The following is a 15,408-nucleotide window of genomic DNA, read 5'->3' as shown; positions in this document are numbered from 1 at the left end:
AAGAGAGCAACAGCCTGCAACCCTGTACAACAGACAGAGAGAGAGAGCGCGCTCTCTCACAAATACAACGAATACCTGTGTTTGGGAGGGTGTGAGTGCGAGTGTGCGGAAAACCATTTTGCGCACAGACCAAAAGAATTTCAACCAACCACCTCAGCTCAGCACAGTTTCAGTTCAGTTCAGTTCAGAGCTCTCGAGTTCAGTTCCGTTTTAGTTCATTTTGGTTTCAGTTTCAGTTACGGTTGAGCGCTGTGAAAGACAGTCGGCGCATTCGCTCGCTGTCCGCTCTCTCAACGTGTGAGTGTGTGTGTGTGTTTGTGTGTGCGTTACAACTAGGGGTTAAAAATCCAGAGACTGAAACAATAAAATTACTAAACGATCGCTTACACGCACAGCACGCTAGAGTGAGAGTGAGAGCGAGCACAGGCAAGTGCGCGAGTGAGCGAAATAGCAAGCGAGAGAGAGGCAGAGGCAGAGGCGGCAGACAGAAGGCAGCAGGCAGAGGACGACAGTCAGTCAGTTGGCATCGCGAGGACTTTGAGCCTGTTAACAGAAAACATTTGAATTTAAATGCGAATCGTTGATCAAACGGTGCAGACGTCTCGGTCGCAGCCACCTGAGCAACTTTACCGTTACTTGCCACGTTGTCGTTAGCTCGTCAAATTGCAAACTGCAAACAGCAAATAGCGAATAGCAAAGTGAACAAAAATTCTAAAAACAAAACCTAAACAATTGTGCATTTATTTCAAATTTAAATTGCGCGCATATATAAAGTGAACAGTTTTTGTGTGTAAATCAAATTTCGCAGTGTTTGTTTCGTGTGTGTTTTTGCGCCATGTCTTCCTCTGAGGCTGAAGTCGATATCAGTGTGGTCTCGAGTCCCGAGCCAAGTCCGTTGGGTGCCGCCGGCATGAGCAATGGCCGCGAGACGCCATCGGCGCGCTCCATTGACGGCAGCTCGCCACCGGCAACGCCAACGCATCGCTCCACGCCCAACACTGCCGCCGGCACGCCCACATCATCCACATCGACGTTGGCCGCGGCGCCGCCGCACTACAGCCACAACCATCATCACAGCCCCAACGGCGCGGGCTCGGTGCCGCCGGCGGTGCTGCATCATCATCTGCAACATCATCTCAGTTCGCTCAGCGGTCATCCGGTCGCCTTGCATCATGCTCTCCACAGTTTCGGCCATTTGCACCCGGCACATGGAGCACCGCATCCGGCGCTGCTGCAACATGCTGTGGCACCCACAGCGCATCTCAGCGAACGCCTTGGATCGCCGCCACACTTGGCATCCAAATCACCGGACTTGGAGCGCAATGGCAGCAACGCCGGCGATGAGCACAGCAGCCTGAACAACAACAACAACAGCAAGACGCTGAATCACAACAGCACATGTGCCTCGGCAGCAGCAGCGGCCGCGGTGGCAGCAGCCGCAGCTTCAGTGGGAGCCAATAGCAATGATAGCACTGCGAGCAGCAATGGCAACAAGGCCACAACGGGCTTCACTAGCTTCTCCATCTCCAGCATTCTCAGTCGCAGTGAGCCGGCGAAAAAAGAATGGCGCCACAGCGCTGATTACGCCCATTCCTCAGCTGCCGCAGCCCGGAGTAGGCGTGGGCGCTGGCGGGCCACAGGATGCGGCCATGCTCTCAAGGTGAGTCGACACTCGATGCTCTAGACCGACCCGGCTTAAGGTCGTCTTTTGTTTTGTTGGCCAAACGTGCAAACCAAAAAGTCAAGCCTTCCTTCATTTTTCAATGAGCCTAAGCAGCTACAATTTCACCTGATTTCGTCCTGTGCCCAAAAATACATTGAGTAAATTTTGTATAATCCTTGAAGTACTCGAATTTTGAGACAATAGTCTTTTGGGTTCCAGCAGCTTGAAGAAGAAGGTGACGCAAATCTGCTTCACAAGAAACACAGACACAGGAATCCTTACAGATATTATTTGCTCTGAATTTGGTTTTATTTGAGCTGATGTTCGAGATTGGATACTTAATGGGATGGTTGAGAGATTGAGTAAGGAATTGTCACAGGACACGCTAAGTGGATGCAAAGATGAAGCATATTAGATAAATATCAAGAAGAATGCTTGTTAATTTAGCAATTCATTGGGAACATTAGACATCTTATTGTTTTACTACAATTTCTTTGAATTGAACAAATACTCGACAAGCGATATGCTTATTAAGGAAATAATAGGGTCACTGAAAATGAAGTTAAGATTACAATCAAAATTATTTCATAGGGAAGTTAACAGTATAAGCTCAATACAATTCAACGAAAAGGGATATTTCATTATTCTATCAATTTTGTGTCAACATAATTCAAAAATAAGAATTAAGGAATTCGAATTCAGCTTTGAAATAACTATTTATTTCAATATTATTTCACATACATTCAATTTAAATTCATTATGCAATTTTATTTTGTGTGGTTTCAGAATTTGAAGATCATTTGGTCTCACTTTCTTAATAAATTGATCTTACTTCTTTATGCAGTTGTATCAGTAATGATTAATAAATTCAATGCACATTCAGTTAAAAAATGCCTATTTCATTTTTTTTACCAAAACAAAAATCGTTTCAAACGTATGACAATCAGACATTATTTTTTGGTACTTAACACAATGTGAATGAAGTTACACATGTATATAACTTAAAGATGATACAAGAATTCAATCTATATTTTCACTCAATAGCTTTCTTATATACGAACAATTATTGTATAACAGTTTTTAGTTTCTTGAATGTTATTTATAAGTTTTTGGCATTTATTTTAATTTCCAAATATTACGTCATTTAAAAAGATAGTTACTTTGCATAAACTGCACTTAGGTCACTTTGTTCAATAGAAGTGCATATCGATTGCTTAATTTTGGTCATGCAATTTATGAAAGTATCGAATTTCGTAACATTTGCTAAATGAAATTCAATGCAAGTTGCAAACACATACGAGAGACTCATAACTGACAGGCAAACAATGAGACAGACAGACAGTCCGAAGTTCGGACAATAATCCGGCATGCAAAAATACGAGTTATAAACACAACTTTATTATGAATGACTGAATGAATGAATGAACCCTCAACGTACACTGACCTACATGCATTTGTAATACCAAACGGACAGAAGGACGGACGGCGGGACAAAGTTGACCGCCTACATAATGCAGTGCAGTGCAGTTGAGTTCAGTTCATCAATAAATTCATACTTGCTAAAGGAAATGGGGTCATGTTAACCCCACTTAGCCGACATTTAAATGGGCATAAAAAAAGGACATGAGTCGAGAGAGATCGAGTTTCCAATTGCTCGATTAAGGCATGTGTTGAATTAAAAAAATGTTGCACTTTTTTATAGTAGTGTGTATGCAAAGTTCTCTGCGTCTGTCTCTGGGTTCTTTTTTTTTGTTTTTTGTTTTTGGGTTAATAATGATCATTTTCATTTCATTTACGCATGCGCTCACCGATCGATCGTGGCGATAAAGCGACAAGCTGAGGTGAGGCTAACAGCCAGTGTTCCGTCACGAGGGTCGCGTGCCCCTCGCGTTACCCCTCGAGTTTAGAATCGAAAGAACGGCAGAGGGAGAGAGGGAGAATCACCCTCGCCAAGTGTTGACTCCTGCTGTTTGGCGCTTACAGCTGACGTGTGGCTGCCTTGCTGATGTGCTTATCACTTGATCATCGAACTCGAGTTCGTTTACTTGATTAATTCAAGCGCATTCATTATAAAAACGCTGAGTGATCGTTTAATACACATATATCGTACGTGACTTTCACCTGGAGCTATCAGTTAATATTTTGACAATGCTTCCTTCGTTCCTTTTTTTTTTAATTAGTGGTCAGCTACTGTTAAAGCGTTTCTTTCTCAGTCTCTTTGCTGTCTGATGTCTCCCAACTCTTCAACTGCGGTTTAATTATAGCGCAGCAAGAAGCGCAGTTAAGCGCTGTAACTGTAACCTGATATGCTTGTGAGTGCGCCCAACAACAAGAAGAACAACAAAAGGGCCAGCTTTGTGTCCTGGCCAAATGCATGGAGGAAAGGGTGCTCTCTCTCTCTCTCTCTCGAGAGAGACAGAGTCCAGGAAATGTCTGTATCTCTATTGTGCAGCATTTTTCCCATTTACTCTTCCAGTATTTTTTCCTTTTCTGTTCTGTATTTTTTTTTACGCTATGTAAGGATAACACAAAAGGACGCCCTGACAATATAATTATATATTGCAGTAATTACAATCCAATTTCTGTCCCAATGCATTGCGTCGGGACTCTGACAAATCTTATCTATCACAAGGGGATTAACTTTGCAGCGCAATTCAGTGGTGAAATTGTACTTTGATTCGAGCGATTTATTGTCGCTATCTAGATGATATAATATTGCGCTTAGTTTCAATTTAATGAAAACCATATTTGTTGTGTGCGTATCAAGATTTTGAGGCTTGACTCGTGTCATTTGTGCGACTTCCTGCGGTGTAAGCATGATGAAAAAAAAAAGAGAAAAACTAATTTTGAGCACAACACAAATGTCACCATATTTCAAGTGCACCGACTTAGCATATAAGCCGCTCCAGGCCTCAGCCAAATATTAGCAATATTTGCACGTTAATCCCGTTTAATGACAAAAGCAAGCCAACCGAGTTAGCTACTCTTCTCTCTCTCTGCCCTCCCCTGCTTAGTGAACTGTAATGGCAATGGATATGTTCAATATTTTGGCTACTTTTGCGGTCGCTTCGAGTGCCCGCACAGTTGACACCCGTTCCCAAAATGTCATGAGTGCCTAGTTTCCTACTGATATTCTTGGGCAGCCAATTAGCGTGTGCAAATCTTTTATACATGAGTGCATCCTAAGCGGTTTATTGCGCTGAGCTTATTGTTCGCCATTACTTTAAAAATGATTATTATTTAAATTGATTTCGTTAATTCGCTTGGAAATTGTGTGTGTGTCACAATTGTCGCTTTGCATATGATATAACACATTATATATAGTATTTTTGGGGTTCACTTAAGTGGCTGCGCTGACCTGGTTGAAGCAGCTGTTGAACTTCCACAATGTAGAGCATTCAAGTGCTGAAAACTGCGGGCATCTCTACTTATGAAGCAAGTCAAGAAAGTATTTATTTATTTCCACTTATATTTTCCTTATAAAGAAAGTCAAGAAAAATTCATACATTTTCTATAAAAGGGTTTCCAAAATTCAATAAGATTACCATGAAGTAATGAATTCATTAAATTGCAAAACGAAGTATCATTATACTTATTAAGAATTATTAATACAATTTCATAACAATATTAAATTCTTTTTTGATTCGGTGTATTTACTCATATCTTGTAAAAATTCTTACTTTACTGATACAAATTTTAAGATATAAATTCAAATTTCCAAATAATTAAGATCTCTTAATAAACATATATTACCTACGCAAAACAATTGCAATTCTTTATTCAACTTTTTAAATTTATTCATATTTTTTTTACATTTTTCACAAAACAAGTTCTTACAACACTTTTTTGTTGGCTTCAATATTTTGTTAAATCTTTCCATTTTTTTAAATTCTTAAAAATTCATATTTTTAGACATTATATATTTAAATTAAATTACACTTGGTTTCTTTCTTTAATATTTTCGATATAGAAAATAAATTAAAATTTTTTAGACACTTTATTTGGAATTCATATCGCACTTAAATTACAATTCCTTTCTTACTTAAATATTGCATTTATAAGAAATTAACTACCTTATCTATTACACAGATTACACTATTATAATAGACAGTTTATTTGAAACACAAATTACTTACATTTAAATTAAAGTCCAATCCATGCTTCAACATTTCAATTATAAGAAATTAACTGCTAGAAAAAGCTCCTCAAATAACAGCTTCTTACCCATTTCTAACGTAGAAACAAATAACGAAAAGAAAATAACATCAAAGTCGGACCCAATCATGGGGACAGCGAAATCGCCATCAAGTGGAAGAAAAGCGTTCGACCCATGTAGAATGCCATGTTGAACAACTCAATTGCATAGCGCGCACTTCTGTTCTTATAACAAAAGAGCGCCCCCGCAACCAGAAGAAGAAGAAGACGAAGAAGAAGAATTATGACAGGGAAGGCAGGAGAAAAACAGGCAGCTTGAAGCAAGAACCGCAAACAATTCATTTAACTAGAGGGAGTGAGCGAGAAATATATCAAGTTGAGCAGGGAATGGCATTTTTCTGAGGATAGACTTCGCTTGGGTTTTGCTCCACCGTTGACTTCTGACAGCAGCGGCCCAACAGCACCCGGGGGCGGTCACCGCCACCCGACACCCTCCCCGAAACAGTGAATTTTAAACATGGTCATCCACTTCCGCCACAAAGTGACACCAATGAAAATGTAGACCGTGGAGAGTCGGAGAACTCTGCCTGTGGGTGCCCCAGGCAATGGAATGTTGTATTTATTTCATTGCGACGCGGGCGGAAAACAAATGCCTCGTTGTCCCAATCTCAATGTGTATCTGCATCTGAATCTGAGTCTGAGTCCGAGGCTGAGCCTTTGATTTGGATAATTAGTAAAGCAAATAGCTACAAGCTGTTTGCAATTCATTGCGGCTCCATTTTACCCCCCACGTCTGATGTGACAGCCACTGAAATTAGCGCAGTAATTGAGGTAATTTCTTTTCAGCGTTTACTGTTTGCTTTTTTTTTTGGGCTGCTTTTGTAATTTGAGCAGCGGCGGTTTGGGGCGTCAGCTTCTTGGCCGAAAGCAAAAAGCGGCTTTCTCTCAATTGACGTTGTAAACATGAAGCCCATTAGAAGTGATTTGAGCTGCCTGTTTGTCAAGTAGCCAAGTCGTCAAGTTGGGGAAGCCTTTGAAGCGTTCAGTTGAGTTGAGTCTGAGTCCGAGTTGAGTCGGGTCTCATAATTTAGCAGTTCAACGTAGGCAAAAAAGGTAAAATTTAATTGAAAAGGCATTACTTACAAAGAAAAAGACAGAGCTGAAAAGAAAGAGAGAATGAATTTGAGAGAACGAGAGCGAGAGCTTGGCAACTATTGATTTCCACACCTGCACCTTGGCCGCAGTGAAAGAGGTCAACTAAATGTTAATGTCACACACACACTCACACACATTCTCAGCTCATTGTCTGTCTAGCAAAAGGGGAGGGCTAGCATGGGGCTAGTTGGGGTCGTAATGGATGGAAATCACAGTCTGCTGCTTGTCCACGGGTCACTTGCAAAACGGTCAAAGGGTTTAAAAGCAACAAAACAACAAAACACAAAACATGCTGAAACAGCAAATTTTCAGGGGGATTGTTTTGGGCCGCGTCATTGGTATTGGATATATATATATGTATATATGTGAGTATATATATAGTATTGGGGTATATTGGCATTCGAGACTGGTGGGAAGCATTGTTAAACAGCAAAGTTCATTGAGTGCGTGGGAAGCTTAAGAATACCGATGAGACAGACTTTTAAACATATCAATAAATCAATCAAATTGCCCACCCGGCACTCTCTTAAGTGCCACAACCAGGCAATAACCCCCAACCTCCCCCCTATTCCTCTCTTACCTACCCTCTCCCCACTCGTGAGCAAAACAAAAGCAGCTTTCTTCCAATTACCTCTCGCATTAGCTGCTGCTCGAATGATTTGACTTGAAAACTTTGATTTAGTACAATAAACTGCCCCCACTCTGCCACTCCTCGAGAAACCACCCCGAACCTCAAACACACACACACACACACTCAAGTATATGGAGCATATTATAACGTAAACGTAAACGCCGAAAAGTGTTTCGTCTTGCGAAAACTTTGCCGCGCCAACATAAATAAATAAATGTATTTATAAAGATGCTTTTAAGGCAGCGACAACCTAACAAGGTTACACACATACCGCCACTTATTTTGCTTTACTTCTATATACAAGTACTTTATTGTATATGAAAATAAATATGTGTGTGTACGTACATAAATATCTTTGCTGGGGCAACAAGGAAAATTCGCAGCAGCTGTTGCCAGTTATGGGCATCAACGATGACGATGATGATGATGTGGATGATGATGATGTCTGGTGTGGGGTTGCTTAGCATTTAAGGGTCGCCTCATCTTGCATTTTTCGTTTGCCGCCTCAACCTTTTGTGTTGCTATATAAGTACTATATAGAATATATGGAATATTCATTTATGTATGCGAGTTCTTGTACATACATTAAATGTTTAGCTCGGCTTTTGGTTTCGTCTCGTCTTTAACTTGAATTTCAGCAATTATCGGCCTGCATAATTTACGCATTTATGGCAATTCACTAACCGCTCTCCATTTCGGCATTTACAGATTGGGTTTCATCTCACAGTGGGGCGCTCTCGCTGGACGTTATGCGGCTCTCTGTCCACCTGGCTGGCCCTGGGCACCGCAGCGTATGCCCTTCCATAGTCCCACACATGGTAAGTTGTTAGCATTCATTAAAAGATGAAAGTTTCTTCAGAGATTGTATATTCTCGGACTGTCAATAGATTTACTACAAACTAAATGAATTCATTTTGTTATATTGATATAAAATTTGATCATTTTGACCATTTACTGGTAATAATTCTATTGTCAAATAGATGTAAAGTTGAAAGAGGTAAAGCAAATTGTACCATCATACAGTTAGAAGTTTACGGAAAATAAATAGATAGATTAAAGAAAATTATTTCTTGAATAGATTTGCTATTAGTAGTTTTCTTGCTATTTTTTTATTTGATTAATTTGTGCACTTCATTAAAAATGCTTTGCAAGTGATTGTGATGAATATTACAAGAAAAGAGAACATTCAAATTTGACCTTTTCTATATAAAATAAATATATGTTTATAATTAAATAGGTTTATAGTTAACATTTCTGAATTTATTATTTAAATTCCTATTATCAAATGTTTTCTAATATCTCATGCAATTTTTTGAGAAATTGTTAGTATTAAATATTCGCAAATATCTTCAAAATTACTATAGAAAATGTTTTATTATGCAGGTTAATAATTGAATATTTTAATATCAAATAGATTTTTAGCTGAAACTTATGCAATTGTGTGAATTCGTCATCTTTTTATACTTTAAGTTAATGGCATATATTCTGCAAGTTTCATAACCGTTTTTGAATTCTTACGTTGCTAATGCTACACAATACAATTATTTTAAATGCTACATAAGAGAACTCAAGAAAGTTTTTTTTTTCTTTGCGATTGATAGTCTTACAAGTTTTCTTGGGATTTCGCTACTCAATGAGCTTAGCCCTTTTATTTTATTTTTGTTAGTTTTCCAAGAATGCGACTGAGAATGCCAGTCAGTATCTTTTTCGATTCGCTTGGCGAAGAATGTGCTGTGTCGCTGGCATTCTTTGAAGCATTTTCACTTAATTTGCATAATCAACGACGCAAACGCGCTTAATGCCGCCAAGAATTCGTGCAATGCAAATGCGAATGCAAAGTGCGCCCTGAAGTAGGCAACACATTGCAAACACGTCACGCAGTTCAATGCAAAATGGTGGAATGAAGATGGTAAAGGGGGGGATAGTGGGAGGAGGAGGTGGAGGTGGTAATGTATTATGCTATACACATGTAGCGTTGTAGCGTTAGCTGCTGCTCACAAACACCGCTGCTTTAATCGCCATTTTCAATTAATTGCAATTTGTAATCGAGTATCGAGTTACGACTGCGGGGAACAAACAAAGCGTTTGACATGTTCGACTTTGTTCGAGTGCGATTTGCAATTGCAATTGGCATTGGTATTCGCAATCACCTGCAGGTAAACGCAATCAACTCAGCTCTTCACCTCCTCGTCGCTTGAGCTTTCCCTCTGGCATTAGAAGTCATTGCAATAGCATTTGTTCATGTAAATTGGCCTTAAGTTTAGCACCCCGCTAGGCTAGGGGCTTGGTCAACTTGCTTGGGCTTCTGGAATTTTGCTGATGCGAGCACATAGTTCGCCGGGGGAGGCAAATTACAGCAATTTAAACTTTTCAAATGAGATCCCAACTAAAAGCTCAATAAAAGCAAAATCGTCCAGCTGACTGACAGCCATTTTAAATGGTAATTTAACGCTCACGCACACACAAACACACACACGCGCATATAACATATATAGCATATATATGTATTATATATATATTTGGTGTTGCTCACCGCGTCTGCGCTCTAAGTTGTTTTGGGGCAAGTGTAGGGGGAAAGAAAGGAAGACAGCTACAACAAAAAAAATGAAAAACGAAGAAAAGACGAAGGCAAGTGTGAGGTTAAGTGTGGCAGCTTAAATCTGTGCATTACACACACACACACACACACATACTTGCGCACACATAGTGTTACAATAACATCTTAAACAACCCTTAGTGCAACCAGCCACCCACACACACACACATACACAGACCCACACAGTCTGGCAGGCAGATAAATCAACTAATAAAATTTGCTCTCTCTCAGTCCTGTTCTCTCTTACTCATGCGCGCTCTCTCTCTTGCTCTTTGCAGACAGTTCCTCGACAAACACCACAGAAAATCCACCATCGCCCACCTCGCTGAGTCCCAGCGGTGGCAGCAACAACAACAACAACAGCAGCAGCAGCAGCAACAACAACAACAACAGCAGCACTGCCAATGCCAACAGCAGCAGCAGCATTTCGGGCAATGGCCACGCCAACAAGTCACCACCACATCATCCGCTCTATCAGCAACAACAGCAGCATCAACAGCAACAGCATCCACTTGCTGGCCAACAGCATCCACAACAGCATCCACATCAGCCCAGCACGCCCACGAGCAGCGCCGGCGGACTCTCAGCGCATCATGGCCATCATTTGGGCAGTTCGCATCCGAGTGCCGCTTACATGCTGCCCACCAGCAGCAATGAATCGGACGATGAGGGCGAGGAGATCATCGAGGAGGACGATGGCACCGATGGCCCCTCGGACAGCTCGTCGCCGCACGGCGATGGCAGCAATTCCAAGCGCAAGAAGAAGACGCGCACCGTCTTCTCGCGTGCTCAGGTCTTTCAGCTGGAATCCACCTTCGATCTGAAGCGTTATCTCAGCTCATCGGAGCGTGCTGGCCTTGCGGCTTCGCTGCGTCTCACCGAGACCCAGGTGAAGATCTGGTTTCAGAATCGTCGCAACAAATGGAAGCGTCAGCTGGCCGCTGAACTAGAGGCAGCCAACATGGCGAACATGGCGCATGCTGCACAGCGTTTGGTGCGTGTTCCGGTGTTGTATCACGATGGCACCACCGCTGGCTTTGTGCCACCACCGCCACCGCATCACCATCCGATGCAGTACTATGCGGCGGCAGCGGCACGCAACACCAGTCCACCACGACCGCCGCTGTCGTCGCTGGTATAGAACGTGGGCTGTTTGGCGGCGCCGATGACGCTGCTGAAGCCGCCACCGCCCAACGCAATGATGGCTGCGTTGCCCTCGCGAATTCCCCCTGCGCTGCAGTTGCCGCGACACGGCCCCTCCTCCATGGACATGGATGACTCGGATGGCGAGCTGGAGCAGGAGCATCAGGTGTGCCACGACGATGACGATGCGGCCATCGATGTGGAGGCGGACGAGGAGCCCGAACTTGTGCGTCAAATCCCGCCCTCCAATGAGCGTGTCAACTCGAGGCCACCAACGGCTCCGCCACCAACGTTGCCAACGTTGCCAACGCCCAACGATGTTAAGGGCAGCAATCATTGTGTGGAAGCTGCTGTCAGTCCAGCTGCTGCTGCTCTGGATAAATCGATAAGCCACAAGGCAACGCACAGCTATTGAGCAGCCCCCTTCCCTCCCCCTGTGCGGCAAGCTCTGTCCCAGTTGCATTGTAAATTTCTATTGAAAAGTTTTGCCAAAGGATCAGCGGCTAAGTGCACATCAATTGGTTTCAATGCTAAACACACACACAAAGGCCAAATATCGAGGATGGCTCCTCCTCCATCCTCTCCCCTCTCGTACTCGTAAATCTACTATCTATATATATGTTATACTATATATAGAAATCGATAAAAAGCTGTAAAGTTTTTGAATAGTTTGTTCCTAAAGCTTTTGTATATACTTACTAAGTAGTATGTGCTCGCTTACCTTAATCTGCGAGTCTTTCTCTCTCTCTCTCTCAATCTTTTTCTCTTCTATCCAGCTTAGCATTTCCAGGAAATGTAGGAAGTACGACTTTCCTTCCTCTTTTCTCCCCTCCTCTACTCTGCCACTCATTGTAAATGCCTCCTGCTCAATAATTTTTAAGCCATATTCCTTAACTGTTTTTGCGTTTTTTTTTGTTTTCTAAAAATGAAACTTGTAAATAATTGCGTGTTTGCAGCTTAATTATTTTTATGAAGAACTAAGTTTCGCTTTAACTTTCGATTGCTGGTCAAGTGTAGGTTAATTCCATATGCATAAAAGAAAAAAAAAAAAAAGAAATATACATTTATAGTACTTGTATTATAATCGTAATTACTTATAGTTATCGGTTGGTTTCCATAAGCAAGCAATTAAAGAATAAACAACTTATATAAAACTACACTCTTGTATGTACTATATTGTCTAATTGTACGCTGTAAAAGTCGAATGTTGCCAATGCGCATCTAAATGTACATACACATACATATACAAACACACACACACATATGCGTGTGTGTGTGAAGCAATTACCAAATAACTAGTTAAATTATTACTTCAATGTACTAAACACAACACAAACTAAGTGAGAACAAAGAAAAGGAAATGAATTGAAAAAAATCAGTAAAAAATATTAAAAATGCTTATATAAAAATAAAATTATCAATAAAAACAAACAATATAATATAAATCAATATACGGAGTTGAGTTTTTTAATGTGTAGTGGGTGAATTTAATATTTGATATTTGTATTCAAGTGTGTGCTTTACTGGAAGTTGAACTAAGTACCACAAACAGAAGATATCGCAACGAGTAATACCAAAGATACTAAGCTATATACCTCCATTAATTTGGAATTCTTTATCGTAGCTCAAGTACTTAACAAATCTTTTATAGGAGATATTAAGGGAGATGAAGTATTAAACACTATCCATATTTACATACACTATTTTAATATGATTATCTGTTGAGTAGAGTTTTTCAATATTACTCAATGTGTTATGATGAAATTAAACTTGAACTGAAGTTAATATTACTTCAAAAGTTTTAGACTGGCATATATTTTTGTTGACAAAACAAATATTCATATAATGAATCTATCGAAATACTAAAGGCTTGAATTGTCCGTACTTAGACTACGAATAAAGCCAATTTTTAATCAAAGAACTTTTCATGTGTTAAATATGAACTGATAATATTATAATTAGCCAGACGCCAAGTTGCTATCTAATGCCTAAAATTGAAGATGAAAGCGATGAAATATTAATCACTATGCGTATTTACATACATTATTTTAATGAGATGATTTATTGAGAAATAACTAAAATGAGTGTTAGATGAAGTGAATCTTTAACTGAAGTTATCATCACCCCAAAAGTTTTTAGTCTGACGTACTTTTAATGTTAAAAGAAATGATTGCAAATAGATATAGTTTTTGGGACAAAACAAATATTCGTATAATAAATCTATCAAATTATTTAAAAGATGGCTTGTCCTTAAATGGTATGTAGACCATAAATAAAGCCAATTTTTAATCGCACAACTTTTCATGTGTTAAACATGAACTGATAATATTATAATTAGCCAGACCCCAAGTTGCTATCTCATGCCTGAAATTGAAGATGAAAGCGATGACAATTCACGCGCACGAGAAATGAGCCCATTTTATTGCCATTTGCCAACGATTTCCAACAGAGCTTTGTAGAATGCGAATGGCTCTTGGGATATAAATAAGTGAAGCGATAATTTACGTTTAATTGCCGATGGAAATATGTATTCATATGTACAATTTAAATATGTTTGTATGTAACATGCACTTAGTACACTCATATGTTCGTATGTTAGTCACAATAACAATTGATGCAGTTGCTGTTAGCTGTTGTTGTGTACTCGATGGTGCTGTTGTTGTTGGGCGTTTTAAGTTACCATTTATTGTGCGCACTTTATGTTTATTTCCTCGTACTGAGCGCGTTGAATGGTTTTTTGCCTGGTTCACTTTCCTCCTCTCTCTTCTCTCTCTGTGTAGCTTGCAGCGCGTGTTAAATTGCAAAAATAAATTGCAAATTGCGCACTGCGAACAAATGGCAATAAAAATGCATAAAATGCTTTCGGTTATGCGAGCACACATACAACAAACGATTGTTAGTTTAAATAACCAGAAAGATACAAATGATACAACTTGCCAACGACAACGTGAACGACAGCGATAACTACAGCGACAGATACAGATGCAGATGCAGTTGCAGATACAGATACATTTACAGCTACAGTTGCATACATGCAATTATATGTGTTTGTGCAATTGTTTGAGGTGTTGCATTTCACACGTCTGCGCATAAATTTAAGCCTTTAAATCGATTTAATCGATTCCACATACGTATGTAGTATAGTGCTTTGCAGTCTCTCGTAATTAATAGTTATACTCACGACAATAAAAATCAAACGATTATTAATTGACAAATTGAGATTAAGATATTTATCGAATTTATTTAGATTTGTTTCTTAAGCTTTCCTATTTCACTAAGCTACTTACGCTTTAAAAATTAAATTTAATTTGTTAGCCAAAATCCCAATGACAATGCTTCACAGTTTCATTTGTTACACTCATAAAGGGTACTTTCTCTATTTTTCTATACTATATAGAAGCCATTTGAACAAATTAGGCTGAGAGTCTCTTCCTCCCGCATCCTTGAGCTGTATTCGCATATTTTCCTTCTTTTTTTTTTTTTTTTTTTGGTTGCGCTCAACATTTTTCTATGGATGCAGTCAAGTGCTTGAGCATTTTATTTAAGCGCATGAATGGATTTGATGGCTTTTCTTATTTATTTTTTTCTCTTTTTTTTTGCGTTTGTTTGTCGAAGGAAATGCGCACCCGAAAAAAATAAGCAAAGAGTAAAAATTTCAATTCATTTCATAAAATGGTTGAAAATTGTAGAGAAATTATGAAAATTGTCTGGCTTGGGTTTGTGTTGTGTTCGGTTTGAGTTGGATGGCACTTTGAATGCTTTGCTTTTTGACTGCTTTTCATAATTTCAGTTTTTTGCCTTTTATTTTGTGTGTCTATTTTTTCGGTATCTTTGCTCATATGTAAAGTGAATTGACAGGAGTCGGGAGATGGAGTCGGATTTGGAGTCGGTAGGCCTCAGAGTCGGAGTCAGAGAATTGGAGATTGTGTGTCTGGTTGCTGGATTATACATATATGGGCGCCTTTTTTTGTGAATACCCTGCAAGGGCGGGATGACTGTTTAGGCATTAAGTAAGAATTTTATAATTATTATAAAATTTAACCCCTCAGACTTAAACTCCTTTTA

At 39.9% G+C, this 15,408-nt stretch overlaps 1 protein-coding gene across 1 annotated transcript; it reads left to right on the top strand.

Moving 5' to 3' along the window:
• Positions 1-229: 229 nt before the first annotated feature.
• Positions 230-12,769, top strand: LOC133838164 (homeobox protein Hmx). The gene is given in 4 exon segments (XM_062269160.1): positions 230-1,555; positions 1,557-1,660; positions 8,313-8,422; positions 10,479-12,769. Coding segments are annotated over 4 exon segments (2,214 nt in total). The 5' UTR covers positions 230-835; the 3' UTR covers positions 11,759-12,769.
• Positions 12,770-15,408: the final 2,639 nt, after the last annotated feature.

The sequence above is a fragment of the Drosophila sulfurigaster genome, chromosome 2R (assembly GCF_023558435.1).
Source record: "Drosophila sulfurigaster albostrigata strain 15112-1811.04 chromosome 2R, ASM2355843v2, whole genome shotgun sequence".
Lineage (NCBI taxonomy): Eukaryota > Metazoa > Arthropoda > Insecta > Diptera > Drosophilidae > Drosophila > Drosophila sulfurigaster.
This window is presented reverse-complemented; position numbering and strand designations above follow the sequence as displayed.